The sequence below is a fragment of the Egretta garzetta genome, unplaced genomic scaffold (genome assembly GCF_000687185.1).
Source record: "Egretta garzetta isolate BGI_Z169 unplaced genomic scaffold, ASM68718v1 scaffold113, whole genome shotgun sequence".
Classification (NCBI taxonomy): Eukaryota; Metazoa; Chordata; class Aves; order Pelecaniformes; family Ardeidae; genus Egretta; species Egretta garzetta.
In genome coordinates this window covers 1,240,078-1,259,532 of record NW_009259115.1, presented here as the reverse complement: position 1 = coordinate 1,259,532, position 19,455 = coordinate 1,240,078, and the positions used below count along the sequence as shown (strand labels likewise).

Sequence of the window (19,455 nt, the reverse complement as noted above, 5' to 3'; positions counted from 1 at the left end):
TCACATTTTTCATTCATTGCTAGCAGCATTTTTACTCCCCATGGATGCTGCAAGGCAAGCCCATCTCAGAAAACTTGCAGCTCTTCTATAAACTTCTTCTGCCAGAGGGGAAGTGCTCTGGTGGGGTTGGATGGGTGGTTGTCATAAGCTCAGTGTTTTTTGCAAACCTCAGCTCAGGGACCTACAGACCTTTGTATATTTGTGTGCTCAGGGGATGAACGCTGCAGTGACGCCCATGGCTAATCCTGCGCCCATGGGGAAGCAGAGCCCAGCTTTCCTCTGCCCACGTGTCCCTTGGGTGAAACTAGGTTTTATGGAAGCAAGCTGTAAATCAGGGATATGGTCCAGCAGAGCAGATTCACTGCCAATGGAGGCACTGGGAGGTTTGGCTTGGACTCCAATAGCTGGGGAGATGGATGGGTGCCAGTTAACAAGGATGATTTTTTAATCTTTTTATGAATGATAGCGATACCTCTGGGCTGCAGCAGCTGCCTCTATAAATTGAGAAGTTGCCAATAACAGGGAAGACTTGTCACATCTTAATTAATGCTGCATGCTACCTGCTGGCTCTCGGTGTCTATTAAATGTCTCTCCACCTGGCATTATTATTATTATTATTGTTATTATTATACACAAATGTGGGGGGAAAGGTAAAGGTTAGCTTTTGCTTGACTCATGCTATACAGCATTCATAAATGCCATCTGGGGCACATGGAAGAGCAAACACTGCAAACCCCTTCTCCCAAGAAGGACCAGACCCCACCCCAGCTTTGACATGCAAGGAGACAGTGGAAAGTCAGGATTGCTTTGGGTTTTGGGAAACAAGGGGGATGTTGTCCTCTCCTTTCCACCAAACTCCCCTCTGATAGCCCTGAGGAGTGTCTCTTCAGTGGAAGAGGGATCAGCTGTTCAAATGTTTATTTTCAAATTTTCCCTAGTTCCCAGCACTTGGTTCTGTTTCCAGCTGTGCCAGCGATGGCCATCTGTGTAACTACCACGGCTTTCCTTAAAGAGCAGGTTAGTCTTCCCTTGAGCCTTCTTAGGCTCTTGTATTGGTTATAACTCTATGGATTGATGGAGTTGGCAAGGATGGTAATAAGATTTATTTATTTATTTATTTTATAATGACCTGGTTAATACCTTGGTGTATTTGAATCACTTTTGGCTCATTTGAGCAATTGAGCTCCTTTTGGGGAATGAAAAGTATTAAATCACTGCATTCCCTTTTGGGAGGATATTTTCTCAGTTAGGCAATCCTTGCTGGTTTCTGCTCTGTAGGCTTGGAAATGAAGATTAAATAATAAATTGGCCGTCTCTATGACAACAGATACACAGCTTTCCTGAAGGAGACATTGCTTCAGAAGGCTTGCCAGGTGGATCACAGATAAGAAACTTGCATAAACTGTATTTTTGGCTCCAACATATAAAATATTATTCTTGGTGCCTTTCCAAAATGTTACCAGCTGGTGCAGGCTATTCCACTGCCAGGCCCCTGAGCTTGTAGGATTCCAAGGGCTTTTTGCTGTACAGTCTGATCATGTGGGTCACTTGGGTCTGGAGTAATTAAATTTCCATTTGTATGTTTGAGATAGCTGAAAGGGTGAGCTGAGGCAAAGAGGGATGTTTAGGGCAATTATTATTGTTATTATGTTTGTAAAAAATAAAATAAGGAAGGGCAACAGCAAGAGGGAACACGTTGGCCAAGATGTTTCAGCTTGTTATCCATTGGAGAGGAGGACAGGTGAAAGGCCATCATATATTTTGAGAGTTGGTGGTAGAAACCTAGGCTGACCATTTTCCTATGTATTAGGTATTACCTGGGATGGCATAGGCAAGAAGAAAACCATCTAAGTCCAGGGGGGTGATTAAATGCCAATTATGCGAGAGATGATTCTTCTTCCAAAGAAATGCTTGCTACAAAGCAGACTCTGTCCAGCATTAAAGTTTTTTTTTGTTTTTTTTACTGCCACAAAAGCATTGCAAACCCACATGGTTTGGTTTTTTTGTCTTGTGCCTTATCTATGCCTGCCCAGTGCTGCTGCTGTTTCTCACTCCCCCTGTTTCCCTCCCTTAGGTCTCACATTGGGTGCTTTGAAACAAAGAGAATAAAAGGAAAACTCAGATCAAAAGTCAAAATGAGGAAACACCGACATTTGCCCTTTGTGGCAATGTTTTGCCTCCTACTCTCAGGCTTTTGCTCTGTTCGTGCCCAGCAGCAAGCAGGTAAGACTGGACTGCTTTACTTCGCCCCTCTACAAACATGCTGCTAGTGCACACTGTTTAGTTTTTAACATGCATGTCGACGGTACGTTGTGGTTTACCTTCTGCTCCTCAGCTCCCACTTGGCTGAGGGTCCTTTCAGACCCAGACCTTATTAGCCAACCTGCGCGGTGCCTTCCTGAGCATGTTGCTGGCTGGTGGCGTGCCTTTGAGGATGCTCTGACAGGGATAGTGGCATGGGATGTGCACCCAGGGTGGCCCTGAACAGGTTTTCTTCTGGGCAGAGCTGTTTTGCCCTCCTTGCATGTGTAGGAGGGCTTTTTGCAGTGAGAAAAGCACTGCCACTGACCTGCAGAAAGGCTGTTTGGTTTTTTTAAGAGGCAGCACTGGTGCCTTTGGGACTAGAGCTGGTGTGATGAGGTGGGAGGGGTGTTAGCAGGAGGAAACATAGGAAAACTCACAGCAGCACCCAGGCTGCTTAAACCAAGCAGCCTTTCCTTGAGCACTGCTGCGGAGCCAGCAAAGCCCTGAGTCAGCAAAAAATGTGCAGGAAATCATGGGCAACTAGAAGCTGAGCAAGCCTAACTTCACATGTGAAGCTGCATGTGTCTTTGGCTCAGGGCTGGTGTCCAAACCCATGCGGCGAGGGTCTGGGAGGGGAGAAGCATCCCACCTCCCCCTCCCTGGGAAGGGTAGGTTGCATGCTGTCCCTTCTTGTCTCCCAGCGCCTGCGGTGTCAGGGTGCTGATGGCTGCCTGGTTTTTCTCCAGCGCTTCTCGTTTTACTGCGGGTGATGAGGGGAAGCTAAGCTTCACTTTCACCATGCAAAGAGGCTGTCGGTCATTTGGGTGAGGAGGAGGAGAAGGCATGCTTGCACTTGACCGATGGAAAATCCTAAATCCCCATCTGTTTTTTTAAAGCTGTCAAAACCATTGCCGTGGCTGATATAATATTTCTAGTGGATTCCTCTTGGAGCATTGGGAAGGAACATTTCCAACTCGTTCGAGAGTTTCTGTATGATGTTGTAAAAGCTTTAGATGTGGGAGGAAATGATTTTCGCTTTGCCCTGGTCCAGTTCAGCGGAAACCCCCACACAGAGTTCCAGTTAAATACCTACCCCTCTACCCGAGACGTCCTGTCCCATATTGCCAACATGCCTTACATGGGGGGAGGCACCAAGACTGGAAAAGGATTAGAGTACCTAATCGAGAATCATCTCACTAAAGCTGCTGGAAGCAGAGCCAGTGAAGGCGTTCCCCAGGTTATTATAGTGTTAACGGACGGACGATCCCAGGATGATGTGGCTCTGCCATCATCTGTCCTTAAATCGGCCCGTGTAAACATGTTTGCGGTCGGCGTGCAGGATTCAGTGGAAGGGGAGTTAAAGGAAATAGCAAGCGAACCCTTCGATACGCACCTTTTCAACCTAGAGAATTTTACCGCTCTCCATGGCATAGTTGGAGACTTAGTGTCGAGTGTCCATTCATCCATGACTCCAGAAAAGGCTGGGGCCAAAGGACTGGTTAAAGACATCACAGGTAATGGCTGACTGCTGATGGCTCCCATCAGCACGGTATCTGCTGGCGTTGCGCTCTTTTAAAGCCTTTGTAGGGGCAAGACTGAGATGGACGTTCAGAGGTTTAAAAACAAAGGTTTGAAGTGTGTTTGTAGCTATCGAGCGTGCCGTTGTTTGCAGACAGAGCTGGCATCCCTGCCAGAGGTAGTGCAGGAGCCTTTGGATGGGCAGCAGCCCTTTGTGGCCATCCTTTTATGCCCATGGCATGGAAATGCAAATGTAGGGAGCTCTGCAGAGTTATTAAATTGCCCCATCCTATCCACTCCCAAGGCAGGGAATTAGGGGATGAACACATCAGCCATGATGGTGACTCTTTGAGGTTCTGACCAAAAATCCTCTAGAGACCAAGAAGGTTGCTGCTGGCTGCAGGGACACCATACGGGATGTCCCTTTGCAGCTAGTGGGGGAAGATAGGCAATGTGCTACTCCAGAAAGTCACATTCTTGGCTGAAGACAGCAAAAGTGGTTAGGTGGAGAGCTTCACTGAAACCCCATCCCTGAGCTGGCCCTTAGCCTCTCTCCTCATCTGCTTGAAGAAGGTGTGGAGCTGGAGAGTCCCTTTTACTATGCCACTCAAATGCCTTCTTTACAAGCTGATGGCTTCCACCTGCCAGAGTGCTGGACCCTTCCCGTAACTGAAACCTCTCTGCAAACCGTGTTGGCTTCAACAGATCTGCACTGACTGCAAGCTGGGGGCCCAATTTGTCTGGAAAAAAATAAGACAGTCTTCCTCCATCCCTTCTCTGTTTATGAAATTTCAGCATGGAAAGGGCCTTCTGAGCAGCTTTGTTGTGTTTCAAAACAGAAGTCCCAGAGATCAAACCTTTCTTTTTATTCCTGAGACTCCATCTGAAGGTCAATAGCTTGTGGGGTGATGTAAGGCAATGGCAGTGTGATGAGGCAGTGTAACATTAATCCCCTGTGTTGTCTTGCCTGATTAACCCTCACGCCAGCCCCACTGGGTGCTCTCCATCACTGCATGACACCGAGCAACACCAAAAGGCTATGCTCACGTGTGTTTTTATTGTGCAAAGCGCTTGAAAGGGCAAATATCCAGATCATGTGAAAGCCACAGGGAAGAAGACCAGTTGCCCCAGAAAGATGACATAAGGTTCACCAATTCTAAGAAAATCACGTCAATATATGTGGAAAATGAATGTTATACCCAACCTGCTGACCACACTGCAGCGGCTGTTGGGCATCTTTGCCATGAAGGACCCCAGTGCTTCCCTGCTGAAATCAATAACGTAATTGGTCTTTGCCAGCTGGCTGTCCTCCTCTGGGGCACACCAGCAGGTAACCCCATAGTACATAAACATCTGGAGTCACAGACATTTCTTTAAAAGTTTTAAAGGCAAATTCCTACTTCATATATATCACGCATTTCCAAGTTTATTTCTACTCAAAGGTATTTTTTGCAAGTGTTTCCTCCCCCTGCAAACCTACAAATTTAAGGTAATCCTACTATGGTAATTTTGCCCCTGTGTCACTTGCATGGGCTATTTACAGAGTATCATTAAACATGGGAAAAGAAGTTACAGGTCTTAAACATTGGGTGACAGTAGTGTGCAAAGCATGGTGCAAATAACTGTTTGCATAAGAATGTAAGAGTTTTGCATTTATTCAGCTGATAACTCCATGTAACATTAAAATGTATAAAAATGCCATGGACGTTATGCTAGAAACAAGCCCTAATATGGAACAGAAATGCAAAAACCCCCTGTCCCATAGTATTTCCAGTATAGAGTACCAAAGCTGTTGGTCTGTGGCAGTCCCCAGAGCTGACTAGTGTAAGTATGAAAGTCAGCCCCAAGTTTGCCCTGACGTATTTGTTAAATCTTAGCTGTCTGTCTCATCTGACCCTCCTTGCTTAGTTGTGTAACAAGCATGCTTTTATTTGTTCTCCAACACCAGCTTGTTCCATAAATGTGCACTGAAGTACAAGGTTTGTTTTTTTTTTTTTACAGTGATGACAAATTATCCAACGCATCTGTTTCGTATCTAATTTCTCTCCCGCGGGAGTGATCTGTGCTGACACCAATTGGTGTCTAAAATCTCGTTCCTCAAAAAGTTGTCCAGGGTATCTAAAGCAGTGCTGGGTACAACTGCTTTGAGATTTCCCTTTCATTTATATGATGAAGCAGAATGTGTATGTCCCAGCTGAATATGTCACAGTAAAGACAATCCTAAGCACCCACAAATTTTGACTCAATGATGGGAAAATAAATCCTGGAGCCCTTTGTAATTCTGAACCACACTGATGTTCTCCAAACCAACACTGGCTATTGAGTTGGCCCAGGGAAATGATGATGCACTGGAGACCTTCTTCTTTGTTGCAACATTATTTGAATCTCTTGGTGGCATTATGATACATGAAAACATTTATGAGAAAAACAACACAGGAAAAAAAAAAATACTGACACTGATGGTTTATAGAAAAGACTGCAGGTTTATTCCTGGCCTTGCTAAACTATGTGCCAGGTTTGCTACTGGTTTCACCTTTGGCTTTCAAAAATTGAGAGCTGGGTGAGATTTCCAAATGTTGCTTGTCATTCATTTGCAAATAGTCTGAAATTTGATTTCTTAAAAAGATGGAAGAGTAATCGCATGGAAACACCTGAGCATGCTTTGGGGTCTTCTTTCCCCCTTTTTGCATGCATACAGCTCCTGATGATATTGATGGTAAAATTAGTAGAGCAAAAGGAGTAAGAGCAGGCACCAGGGTATTTTGGGTCTGCTTTGGTAAGTGTCACGGCAAAAATGCTTCCCCCTCAACAACCATGTTCATACAATATAAAAGTTTTGTTTGGTGTGTGTGTATATTCTCAGCAGATGCTTACGACCATGTGGGTATAGTCACAACAAATAGAGTTGGATAATTGTGTCATGACTGATTTCATCACTCTGTTTTAACCTGATTCTGCATTCCTTGATTGAATATCCAGAGTCCATATGAAAAATACAGAACAGACCCCTGTATCGATAATTGATGCATCTTTGTGCAAAATAATTAAAGCACAACAATTTTTGCCTGGTGCAGATTGACAATTGTGCGGGTCAGCTTGCTGGACAAATACCCTTGTGCGTATGCTGGCAGCTGGTAAGAGTTACAGTGCAAGAATAATAACCAAAACCTTTTCAATTGTTTCTAACAAATGCATTTCAAATAATAATCCTTCATGTAGAAGAAGCCATTATATTCAGCCGTTGTTTTTAACAAGCAGAAGAGCAGAATTGCAACAGAGAGGCTGAAACTTTCCATGCATCCAGTAAACAGTGGCTTTTTCTTCCAAAAAAAAAAAAAAAGACCATAATGTGGAAAACCTCCTACAAATATTGCTGTCCTCACCCACTATCTTCAGGGTGAACTGCCGCCAAAATCCAACTGTTTTTTTGGGTCTGTCTATTTGCACGGTACTGGCCACTGATGGAATGGATCTAGATTTCCAAAAACTTCTATTTTGCCAAGTTTTCTCCTTGCACGCTGATAATGCCAATCCCCATGTAATGGCAGCCACTGGCTCAGGTTGTGTCCGCTCGAGCAGTCTCTCGATGGGTAGTGGATGCAACTGGGATGGGCCTGGGAGCTCGTATTCAATCAGAATGCAGAACTAAGAGGCAAACATCACCTCCTCAGTGAACATGTGTTTTGTTTTCTCATTTTCGTGTTTCTTACTGGTTTTCCAAGAAACATGTCAGAACACTGTACAACCGCATGTAATCACTCATTTTAATGCTTTCACCTTTTGCATTTCTTTTTTTAAAGCTCAAGAGTCCGCTGACCTTATTTTCCTTATTGATGGATCAGACAACATCGGAAGTGTCAATTTTCAAGCCATACGTGATTTCCTTGTAAATTTGGTTGAAAGCCTCAGAGTTGGAGCTCAGCAAATACACATTGGGGTGGTGCAGTATAGTGATCAACCCAGAACTGAGTTCGCTTTGAACAGCTACTCCACAAAAGCGGATGTTCTGGATGCCGTGAAGGCACTTAGTTTCCGCGGTGGCGAGGAAGCGAACACTGGTGCGGCACTGGAGTTTGTGGTGGAGAACCTCTTCACCCAGGCGGGAGGCAGCAGGATAGAGGAAGCGGTGCCTCAGATTTTAGTGCTGATAAGTGGTGGAGAGTCTAGTGATGATATCAGAGAGGGCTTGTTAGCGGTGAAGCAAGCTAGTATATTTTCGTTTAGCATTGGGGTCCTGAATGCTGACAGTGCAGAGCTGCAGCAGATTGCTACTGATGGAAGCTTCACATTTACTGCCCTGGATATCCGTAACCTCGATGCTCTTCGAGAATTATTACTGCCCAACATTGTTGGAGTGGCCCAAAGACTCATTTTGTTAGAGGCCCCAACTATTGTGACTGAAGGTATGTATCCCTTTCTAGACTGTTGCATTTCGATGAATCGATGAATGAATGAGCTTTTGCACGCTTTGAAAACATATTTATCTTTTTAATTTCAATTTTTTATGTTTGCAATGCATTTCTCTGGTCTGCTTATGGAGAAACAATGGGAAAGACAAATAGTCCCGTGGCTAATGTGCAGAAAATCATTTACCCAGTGGGTTATCTTCTGAAAACTGCGAGGTTTCGTGTCAATAGCTGGCACGGCATAGGGTTTTAAAGGACACAAACAGAGTATAAAAAAGCTCCTATAATCCTTATGGGGATATATAAGCACCCTGGGGGTAAACACTGCAGCAATGTCAGTTCTGAAAACATTTATGTCACATAAGCTTACGTTATATGTCAGTTGAAAGTGTCACAAGAATGAAATTTGACCGGAGAAGCTAACGGGGATGTTAAATGGATCCTTATTTCACAGAGTTGAAATTATCAGCTTGCTAAAACAGTAAAATGCTGCACCTCATTGAAACTGTGCACTGTCCTTGGGAAAAGGGTGAAATTCCTGTGATATCGAACTTAAAAGCGAAACAGCCCTTAGTTCTTCTGGAGTGAAATCCCTACCTTGCTAACATATATTTCCCTTCAATCTGTAAGCTGAGAAAGTTTACAACTTACCATGAGGCCACGGGAAATGAAAATGTAGGTGTCAGTATTCCACTTAGGTCACACTGTCACTCTTAAGTCCCCATCGACATTATTTCTGGACTAGCATTAGCCTGGGTGCAGTAGAGCAATGAATATCTGGATTTATGGAGCAAGGAGGTGATTAAGAGTTTCTCACCCTATGGTTTTATGACTAAGTTAAATTTACTGATAGAGAGGCTTTATGAAAGACGTAATATGTCATGTTTCAGAGGTCCCTGGAAAGGGCCAGGCTGGAGCTGCTGCATTTAATTACCAGGACACTTAATGCAAACAACACTTTTGGGATCCAAGTGCCAGTGTGGAGTTCTGTACATACTGTTCAACTTATGATGTATGTTGACATATAAACTGCATTCCAGATGTCTTCGCTGATCTATGTCTAAACATGATTGCTATCCTGTGGCTTAAATCAAAGGGAAGAATTTGCCTAAAAGACCATTTTATGACCTTGCCTTGTTTATTCCAGGAAAGAACATAAAGAACTTTTGCTTGTAGCACCCCACGAAAACCATATTTAGCTAAATAAGCTGACGGCTGCGTGTCTAGCTAAAATGTGTATGCCAGGACCCATGCAAGTCAATGGAAAACCTATCTTTTTACTGCTCTGATTTTTAACAGTTTGAATGGCAAGATTAAAAATGTTGGTACATTTGGTTTCATCTGCACTTGCATATTTCTCACTTAAAATGCCAGCTCATTTGTAGAAGGTACTGCAGTAGCATCAGCCTGTGCAATTACGTATAGATGGATATGCTAAATGGCAAAGTGGATCTTTTCAAAGGAGCTTTAGGGAATTTCCTTTCCCTAGTGTACATGGAAATTAATTTTGACTGGTCTGCTTGCTTCACATCAGTGCCCTGGATGTCTGCAGCGTTAAAGTACTGGTATGGTAGACACACCACAGCCCAAAAGGGATGCCAAACCCATTGAGGTGCCAAGTGTTCCTGTGAAATACTGAAGTCACCTTATTTCACTTTAGCTCTCTGGCTGTATGTCAGTCTTCCCGGGATCAATGAACGTCTCAAAGCACCTGTCTGCCTCTCTTCCCCCCTCTCCATCAACTACTGGGGGAGTCTGGATCATTAAATTAGATGAGGTGCTTCACTAAAGATAGCTGAGATGGCAGTGAGGAGGGAACTATGCAGGGCTGGGTTCAATGCTGACACCTTCCAATGTTCCCAACTTTTAGAGTCAAAGATATAATGCTTTAATCCAAAATCCTTTAAAATTCCTGGGAGAATTCCCATCAGCTTTGCTGGGCTCTGGAGCAGACCCTATGAGATGTGTCCAGTCTTGCTTAAATGCTTTTGCTTTAATTGTGTCCATTGAAAGTAGCACCGTGGGGTGTTTCTTCCTGTGAGTTTTGGGTTTGGTTCTTGCATTGCTCTTCTCTAAGGAAACATACTGCAGGATTTGAGAGCTGCAAGAGGAGTAAGTAATGGAGGTAGCTATTCCTTCCCAGCCTGCCTCATCTTTGCAAAGCCCCTTTGATGTTTCCCACAAACTTCTATATAAAGTCAAAAGTTTCCAGGGTCTCCATTTTTGGGTATCTAGCTGCTTACAAGCTAAGGAAGCACTTTGGACATCTCTCCTGGGTGATACAAAGCAGAGATTTCAGCCCTTGTTATCCATTTGGAAAGTTTCCTGTTTTCAGCCCTCTCCTCCTTGGAGTAACTGATGAGGAAAAAAAAGCTGGCTGGAGGGATGAATGCTGGAAATCATGGCTCAGGGAAAAGGATCATTTAAACAAATCCTTGTTGCTTTGTGAGTAGCTCTGGTTTGACAGCTTGGGAAGTCAACTACAAGCCACCAGCAGCTCACGTGAGGCTGTGGCTCAAGGAGGGTACCTCTACGCTCACTTTATGCAGGTTCTCATCATTTTGTGTCCAACAGCACCACGGCAGGCTATTTTAAGCCTCAGATTTTGACAACTGGTTCTTAATCAATTTCCAGCAAGACTCTGTGAGAGGCTTTTTCAAAGCCTCGCACTTGCTGTTGGAGCCAGGTCTCTCTGGGTCTGAGGGCAGAGGGGGAAGCTGAGTCGCAGATGTCATCTCCAGCTCTAAATCACTCCTCGGGGTAGCCTAATCTCATGGCACTCACCCATAATGAGAAACCTGATGGAGACCGGCTTTTGGGACCACTGCTTTCTGTGTCAGCTGGTGTCTAGCCAAGGGTGACTGCAGCCAAAGCTTTGTTCTTTGTTCAAATCCAAAGTAAATAGCCTCCACACAGAGGAGCTCCTATGGGCTGAAGGGCTGCCCTTTTCCATCCAAGCAGGACAAGAGAGTGTTTGCTACCACTTGCCCTGAGGGCCGTGAGATCCTGATGATGCTGGGTCACCTCTTTCCCCCAGGCTGTGTGCTGGGTGTAGCAGTGAGCCTGGGAGGTGATCGACTTGCCACCTTGAATATTGATTCCATCTCAGGAGCTTAGGTGGGTAGGCGACTTAAGGACACCCCAAGTCCAATGTAACACAATCAACCATAATGTTCCAACATAACCTTGAAGCAACACAAGGTTTCCTTTTTCACTTCAATGGTGTGAAATCAGTGAGGTGATAATGTATCATAATGTCATAAATGTCTAAAAGATGGTATTGAGATTATCTCCCATGATGATCATGTGTAATGCTTTTATCATAATGGTATTGGTCTTGTTAATATTTACTGGGTTTTTTCATGTACATTTGCTGTATTAAATATGGTGGTGCTTTGGTTTCAATGCCACACAACAGGTTTTTTTTTTCTTCCCTATCTTCCTTCAAAATTAGCCAGGGAACTGGAAAGCTAATTGTGCTCTTCCTGTGCCCTATGCCACCGTCAATAGTAAAGTTTCAGAGATTACAACCTAGGGGACCCATTTTCTTAAAGACATGGCAACCAGGATGTAATTCAGCTCTTCCATGACTGGACTAGCTGTGCCAAGAAAAATGATAGCTTGTTTTTGTTAGATAAGGAATAAGATGTGGGATGTGAAGACCCAAAGTCCAGGTACGTTGAATAAGTGGAGACTACTGTTCTTTACTTGTGTCATTGCTCTTGGGAGCTTAATCCTTCTGAGACCGAACCACGCCTTGGCATGATTCAGGTAGCTCCACTGCAGATAGAGGGAACATCACCTGGTTATTTTATCTCACGTGCCAGCTGAGTTCCAAGATTTCTCCTGACTGTTTGCCCTCCTTTCTTGTTTTTACAAGTATATGCATTTTAATATTAAGTTTTATAAACAATGCAATTCTTGAAACTCTTCAAGCCTTCTGTGTTTTAGAAAGGGGAAACGTTCAAATGTTCAAACAGATTTCATATTAGCCCTCTGCTAGAATGTAAAACAAGACCCTTTTAAACGTGCTGAGAGTAATAGTATTTCAAGCAAACAAGAAATCCTAAACAATGTAGAATTGATGGGCAGAATGTGGTGGAGGCTTCCGTTAACATTATGTTCATGTGTTACTTGCAGTTATTGAAGTGAACAAGAAGGATATAGTCTTCCTGATAGATGGCTCAACTGCTTTGGGGAGTGCCCCCTTTAGTGCAATTCGTGATTTCGTTGCCAAAATTGTCCAAAGGCTGGAGGTTGGACCCGACCTGATCCAAGTTGCAGTGGCACAGTATGCAGACACTGTGAAGCCAGAGTTTTATTTTAACACCCACCAGAGCAGAAAGGATGTGATGGCTAATGTGAAGAGAATGAAGCCCATGGGTGGTACGGCACTCAACACTGGTTCGGCACTGGACTTTGTGAGGAACAATTTCTTCACCAATGCCGCCGGGTGCAGGATGGAGGAAGGGGTGCTCCCTATGCTGGTGCTCATCACTGGTGGTAAGTCCAGCGATGCCGTTGACCAAGCTGCAGCAGAGATGAAAAGGAACCGGATAGTGATCCTTGCCATTGGGTCAAGAAATGCTGACCTGGCAGAACTTCAAGAAATTGCCCATGAGAGAGATTTTGTGTTCAATCCAAATGACTTCCGCACTCAGTTCATGCAAGCCATTCTTCCCGAGGTGCTGTCGCCTATCCGGACACTCTCTGGAGGACTGATTATCCAAGAACCACCATCAGGTAATTAATTACCTTTTTCTAATCAAGGATATATGGATTATATATTTGTCAACTCTTATTCTATGACATATAGAGATAAGGGGGAAAAAAGCATCAAGCACATGTGTCAGCATAGCTAAATATTGTCTCTTTGATTTGCAAAATGTGCAGAACAGATCGGTGAATTTGGTAGCATGGTTATTGTTACAGCATTGTCATTCCTTCCGGCAGATTTTTGTCCCATTCCATATTTGTCACCAACATTTAAACACCTGGATGTGGAAGATGTGCTTTATTAGTTAGGTACTGAAATGGTTCAGTGGAGGTTTTTTCTCTCATTTAGAGTTTGTGTAACTTATGAACAGTACGCACTGTGAATGTTATAATCTCTTCCCCAGTTTGAAAATCAGCCAAATCATTCTTTTGCTCAAGAAAGCTTAAAAGTTTCTTCTGAGTGTAGAGAAAATAAGCAAGTTTGCTCATGGAGATGTTCAGGGAAAGCTAGCCTAATGCTGTTGGACTGAAATTCACTCTTTAAGAACATATTTACAATTTTCTTATCATTTACTCAGCTCAAGCCCTAAGAGGCATATGAGACTATTGCAGTGTTGATTTTGTTTTAATCTGTTTAGAAGATGATCCAAAGCCCCATGAAGCCAGTGCATTCTTTTTACTTGGTCTTGCCATTGACATCAGTAGACTTTGGAAGCAATTCAGTCATGATTCATGTCTTTTGAGGCAGTTTCCCCTGCATCTTAAGAGGTCTTCTAGCTGCGTAGAGATGTTATATCAAATTTCTCAGGATTTCTTCTGAATAGAGATGCTTGAGGTTGAATTAACGTTGCAGTAGATCATATTTGAACCTTGCATTTCTGTCTCATGGCATATAAGCATTAGAAAAACAGGACTTCTTCCAGCTCCCAGTAAGGTCTATGGTGGGATTCCCATTGGCTTAAGTGGGTGTCAAACCGTGTCCACATTTTTTCTAGTTTCTCCAAGTAATTTAAAATTATAAACCGCAGTGCAAAAGAAACTGAGGTTTTGGGAATTGTCCTTAAAGAATTAAAGCCTATGACTGATTTACATGAAGAGCAGACATTTTAAAATCAGTTTGCCAATACTTGTCCTTAATTAAGATGAATATCACGGGACTTAGCATTTCATAAGCTTTTTTTTCCAGAATGTGTTTCCTGCTAATACAGTTTTGCATGGCTATACACCAAAACTGATATTTTTGTTTTTCAATGTAAATTAAAAAATGTTCCTATATGTCCTTGTTCTTTAAAGCTCATTCATGCAGCTTCTCTTCTTTTCCAGTCCTTTTGCTCTACTGTACTCACAGCTCTTCACATACACAATAAGAAAGTAATCATATCCCACACCATAAAATGACTATTATTAGTAACATAACTGATTTAAACACTGGGCAGTCTTACATTTCAACTAGATATTGTCTCACCCTGGGCCTTGAGTGGCACTTTTCTGTGAAAAATTAAAAATACAGAAAGCCAAGACAATCTGTAAAATCTGAGAGCAATGCCTGTAACTCCAAAGAACCCTTTTCTCTCTTTCAGTCTTAATATCTCAGTATTTAAATATTTAATATTTATAGGACAGCAAGCTTACAGGGACAAGGCAAGCTAGAGAGATGGATGAACATAGTCATATACTCATAGGTAAATGCTTTAAACAGAAAGATAATGAACAGAATTAGCAATGGGCGTAAATATATTCTTGAATAACTTATTTGGAGAAAGGCATCCAGGGAGATGCATTGGATGAGCCCACTCATCATTTCTCTGAGATCTTATTTAAAGCTTTGGCATTTTGGTCTGTCATCTGGACATGACATGTTTATAGCAAAAACACAGGAGGATGGTCCTGTGGTATCTTTGGAGTGATGTTGCAGATCTGTGTCTTGGGGCTCAGATGCTGGGAGACAGACCAAGGAAGGCTTTAACCTTAAAAAAGGAGCCAAGAACTGGCTGGTTACTGCCAAAAGTGGGAAATTTCTCCCCCTTCAACAGCCCACAAAATGGATATCTATAACTGCAGACATCAAAATGCAGTTTTCTGCATCAAATGCAGATGTCAAAAAGGCAGGTGTCTCAGGCAGCCATTGCAGCCTCATCTGGACCAGCTTTTCTAAGCCTATTAGTAAAAGCTATTTTTAATAACCACTTAAAATACCAAGCAAATTGGTCACTTGGCAGAAGTGTTTTCCCATGCAAGTGGAGCCTAACTCTGTGCTGCGGGCCAGCCGCTGTTAGCTGCGAAGCATGACCACAGATCTCACTGCAGGACAGAACATGGTTCTCTACACCTAGGGATGCATGGGAGCATCTCCATGGAATGGGGGATTGCTTAATAAAGGGGTGATAGTTCTGGGTGTCAAAGCACACTTTGTGTGCCAGAAGGCGGAAATGTTCCCTAAAGCTTTGTTGGAAAGCCCCAAGTAAATGCATGATGACTTGCAGTCAAGCAAGGTGTCTGTAGACATAATTCAGTGTTGCTCTACCAAAATCAATGAAGCTGCCTTTTGCCGGCTAAGGATCTGGCCCAGAGCATGCAACTCGGGCATTAGCAGCTATTGAAAACATCTGCCATGACAGAGGCTGAGCCCCGTTGATCAAACTCATGTTTAAAAGACTTTTCAATACAAGTCAGAAAGTGGTGCTTAGTTGCCTGCTGGGGTTAAACCATGACACCTCACCTGCCCATTTTAGTAATTTCCAGCAAGGTCCTTGTTACTTTTAATCTGATCACACTTTCTCCTCTTTTTTAATTCCCTCCTCCTCCTAACAATGTTTACATGCGTGTACAGCGTAAGCTGTATGCACACATGAAAAAAAAATTCTATTTGTGTTTTCTGTGATGTCTCATGTTATTTTCTGTGCTCTACTGCAGTTCAAGTAACCAAAAGGGATATCATCTTTCTTTTGGATGGATCACTCAACGTCGGAAATGCCAACTTCCCCTTTGTGCGTGACTTTGTTGCCACCCTAGTTAACTACCTTGATGTCGGCAGTGACAAAATCCGAGTTGGCTTAGTGCAATTTAGTGACACTCCTAAAACCGAGTTCTTTCTATACTCGTACCAAACCAAATCAGACATAATTCAACGTATGGGGCAGCTGAGGCCCAAGGGGGGGTCAGTCCTGAACACTGGCTCTGCACTGAACTTTGTGCTTTCGAATCACTTCACGGAAGCTGGTGGGAGCAGAATAAATGAACAAGTGCCGCAGGTCCTAGTCCTGGTGACGGCAGGGAGGTCTGCCGATCCCTTCTTGCAAGTTTCCAATGAATTAGCTCGGGCCGGAGTGCTGACTTTTGCTGTTGGAGTTAGGAGTGCGGATAAGGCAGAACTTGAACAGATTGCCTTTAATCCAAGAATGGTATATTTTATGGATGATTTCAGTGCTCTGACAGCTTTACCCCAGGAGTTAAATAAGCCTATAACAACATATGTTAGTGGAGGTGTGGAAGAGGTTCCACTCGCCCCAACAGGTAATACCTACCTTCCTGCATGTTGACTACATTAAGCTAATCTTGTTTCTCTTGACTGTTTGTTCCCAGTGTACACCTTCATGTCTGTCCAAGGCCCTGAGTCATCAAAATGGTTAGGGCTGTGCTTAACCATCAATACATGGCTTGACACTGGCAGCTCTTAATTTTGTTCATGACATTGCTAGCACACTTTGAAGACAGCACAATTTTAAGTCTTTTTGGCAGGTCAGGACCAAAGGAGGATCTGGTTGAGTCTATGCCCACCAGTCACTTTCTCCAGGTGTTCCCTTTCTGTTGCCATAATAATGTCACAACCTGTAAATGCATCATCTGCACTAGCTCAGGCAATGGGAGCACGCACTTTTGGCCACAAGGAGAGGTGTGGAAAGGTTAAAGTGGTGCCAAAGAGCACAGAGGAGTAGAGGTCTAGCCAGGTACAGGTGGCTGAATCCTTCCCCAGAGCCAGTTTGTCAGTGTTGTTATTAGGCTGTCACAGAGGCTGAATTTGACTCCAGATATTCAAAGTTATCCTCCAACATTAAACCCAAAAGCTGTTGGCAAGTTTAACCTATTTTAAACAGGTATTTGCTCACTAATTCCCTTATTGTGGCTACGTGCATATGAAGACATAAAGCAATCAAGAGTGTTTAGTACGGAAAGGAGACCATTCAGATTAATATGAAAGGTGTTAAGAGACACAGATATGAGATATGCTTGGTTTTGCCTTGGATATTCAGTGAGATTAAAAGTGCACCAAATGGAAACAGGTAAAAGGCTTTTTCTCCTCTCAAAGTCATAACTTGCCTAGGGAACTAGATGCTCCTTGTGATGCAACTGGGAGAAGTACTTTAAGAATACAGAAAATGCTTTGTGTGTGTATGTATGTATGAACTAATGTCTATTTGTTATCTACTGAACCTTTAAATAGAAAAAAAGATCCCCAACCTTCCACTGCTCTTGTACTTCATGCCTGTGGTATCAGCGTGTTGCTAGACATAAACATCACATCACTGGCCTAATCTGAAACAGCCAATTTTGATATGACTGATATGATGTGATACAGTATATGATATGACTGATATGATGTGATACAATATATGATATGACTATCTGGTGCCTCAATTTATTGACTCTTAGGATAAAGGTGTCCTTGCTTCCCCTTCCTCCTCAGATAAATAAGTCAAAGGTACTGTTTAGTCCTGTGGCCTTTGAATACTCTGGTAAATGAAAATCACTTGCTTTGCATATTGAAACCCAGCTAATTTGCAGAAAAGTTTCTAGGATGACTTTTAAGAAGAAAAATGCCTTCATATCTTTTTTTTCCCCTCTTTTCATTTGTGAATTTATTCTAGAAAGCAAGAAAGATATTTTATTCCTGATTGATGGCTCAGCCAACCTCTTGGGTAGCTTTCCTCTCATCCGGGACTTTATACAGAAAGTAATTTCTGACCTGAACGTGGGTCCCGGTGCCACACGAGTAGCTGTAGCTCAATTCAGTGACACCATCCAAGTTGAATTTGACTTTGCCGAACTCCCATCTAAGCAAGACATGCTTCTCAAACTGAAAAGGATGAAGATAAAAACCGGGAAGCAACTGAACATTGGAGCTGCGCTAGATGAAGCTATAAGGAGGTTGTTTGTGAAGGAAGCTGGAAGCAGGATCGAAGAAGGGGTTCCTCAGTTTTTGGTCCTCCTTGCTGCTGGGAGATCAACCGATGACGTGGAACAACCATCAGATGCTCTGAAGCAAGCTGGAGTTGTGACCTTTGCTATCAGAGCCAAAAATGCTGACCCTGCAGAGCTGGAAAGGATTGTTTATGCCCCACAATTCATTCTGAATGCCGACTCCCTCTCTGGGATTTCAGAGCTTCAGCCAAACATAGTCAACCTGTTGAAAACTATCCAGCTTCAGCCAACAGGTACAGGGACCCTTGGGGTTTCCAAGAGGCTGAAAAACGCCACTTACATGGCCCCCTCAATTTGGTAATGGGCAGTTGGGTCTGGTGATGTTTAAAATGATTATGTAGAAACTGCTATTGTACTTGGATTTTCCTCTGGTCAGACCCTGATCCAGCAAAACATTAAGGTCCAAACTGAATTTTAATGACGAGTAAGGAAAAAGCCTTTTGTTCAACTGCGAGAGCTGCAGTAGGTGCTGTTACCAGTGTGTAAAACATGGTACAAACATGAAATAACAGAGTTGTTGCCCCAAAGATCTTACATAAATTGATGTGCAATGCTGGGCAAGGGCTAGAAGAAGCAAATAAAGGCTTGTCTCGATTTCTCTTTCCATCCTCCCTTTTCTGGAGGAGCGGTAGGGAGTAAGGAGCACTGCAGCACGCTGGATTCGCTCTTGCTCCATTATTTCTTACGGTATATGACGGCAGTTTCTACATTGTGTACCCACGCACCGATAAATTAGATGCTCTTGACTCAGTTACCATTACAAGCTCAGTAGATGAGTATGGATTAATTGAAGAATAAAGATAAAATCATAAAAAGAATCACATGGACACAATTATAAATTCACACTGTGGTACTGGTAATTATGCGTGTCCAGCTGTGTGATTTCTTGAGGCAGCCCTAATTTGAGAATTAACTTGTCTCCCAACAGCAGGTGGGGACAAGGAAAAGTGTAATAACATCCATGTCATCTCTCCATAAAAGTCCTGGGCAGATGGACTTAGAATCATAGAAACATAAAAAAGAAATAGGGCTGGAAGGGATCTCAGGGTGCCATCTGCTATATACCCTTGTCCCCAGCGGGATCTTCTTGTCCAGAAACAGTTGACATTGGTCTAATCTGTTCCAAACCCCCTCTGATGGAGGAGATTTCCCAGCCTTCATAATCAATCTGTTCAATGTTTTTTATCTGTATCAATAGATGCTTAATGTCAAACCTCTGCCATCCTAGTCATAGTTTAAGCCTTTTACAACTCCTTCAAGTCAAGAGGGATGCAGATGTCATCTCATTCCTGTGTTTTGTGTGACAGCCTTTCATTTACTTCAAGCTTGCCATGTATGTCTTGTCTTGGTCCTCGTGTCACCAGCTGCATAC

At 43.2% G+C, this 19,455-nt stretch overlaps 1 protein-coding gene across 1 annotated transcript in view; it reads left to right on the top strand.

Moving 5' to 3' along the window:
- The first annotated feature begins 2,135 nt into the window (after positions 1-2,135).
- COL6A3 (collagen type VI alpha 3 chain) overlaps positions 2,136-19,455 on the top strand; it is a 56,653-nt gene continuing 39,333 nt past the window's right edge. Inside the window, exons 1-6 of the mRNA XM_035891078.1 lie at positions 2,136-2,223; positions 3,141-3,758; positions 7,563-8,165; positions 12,309-12,911; positions 15,798-16,397; positions 17,750-18,316. Coding sequence (XP_035746971.1) covers positions 2,136-2,223; positions 3,141-3,758; positions 7,563-8,165; positions 12,309-12,911; positions 15,798-16,397; positions 17,750-18,316 — 3,079 coding nt within the window. The remainder of the gene's footprint in view (positions 2,224-3,140; positions 3,759-7,562; positions 8,166-12,308; positions 12,912-15,797; positions 16,398-17,749; positions 18,317-19,455) is intronic.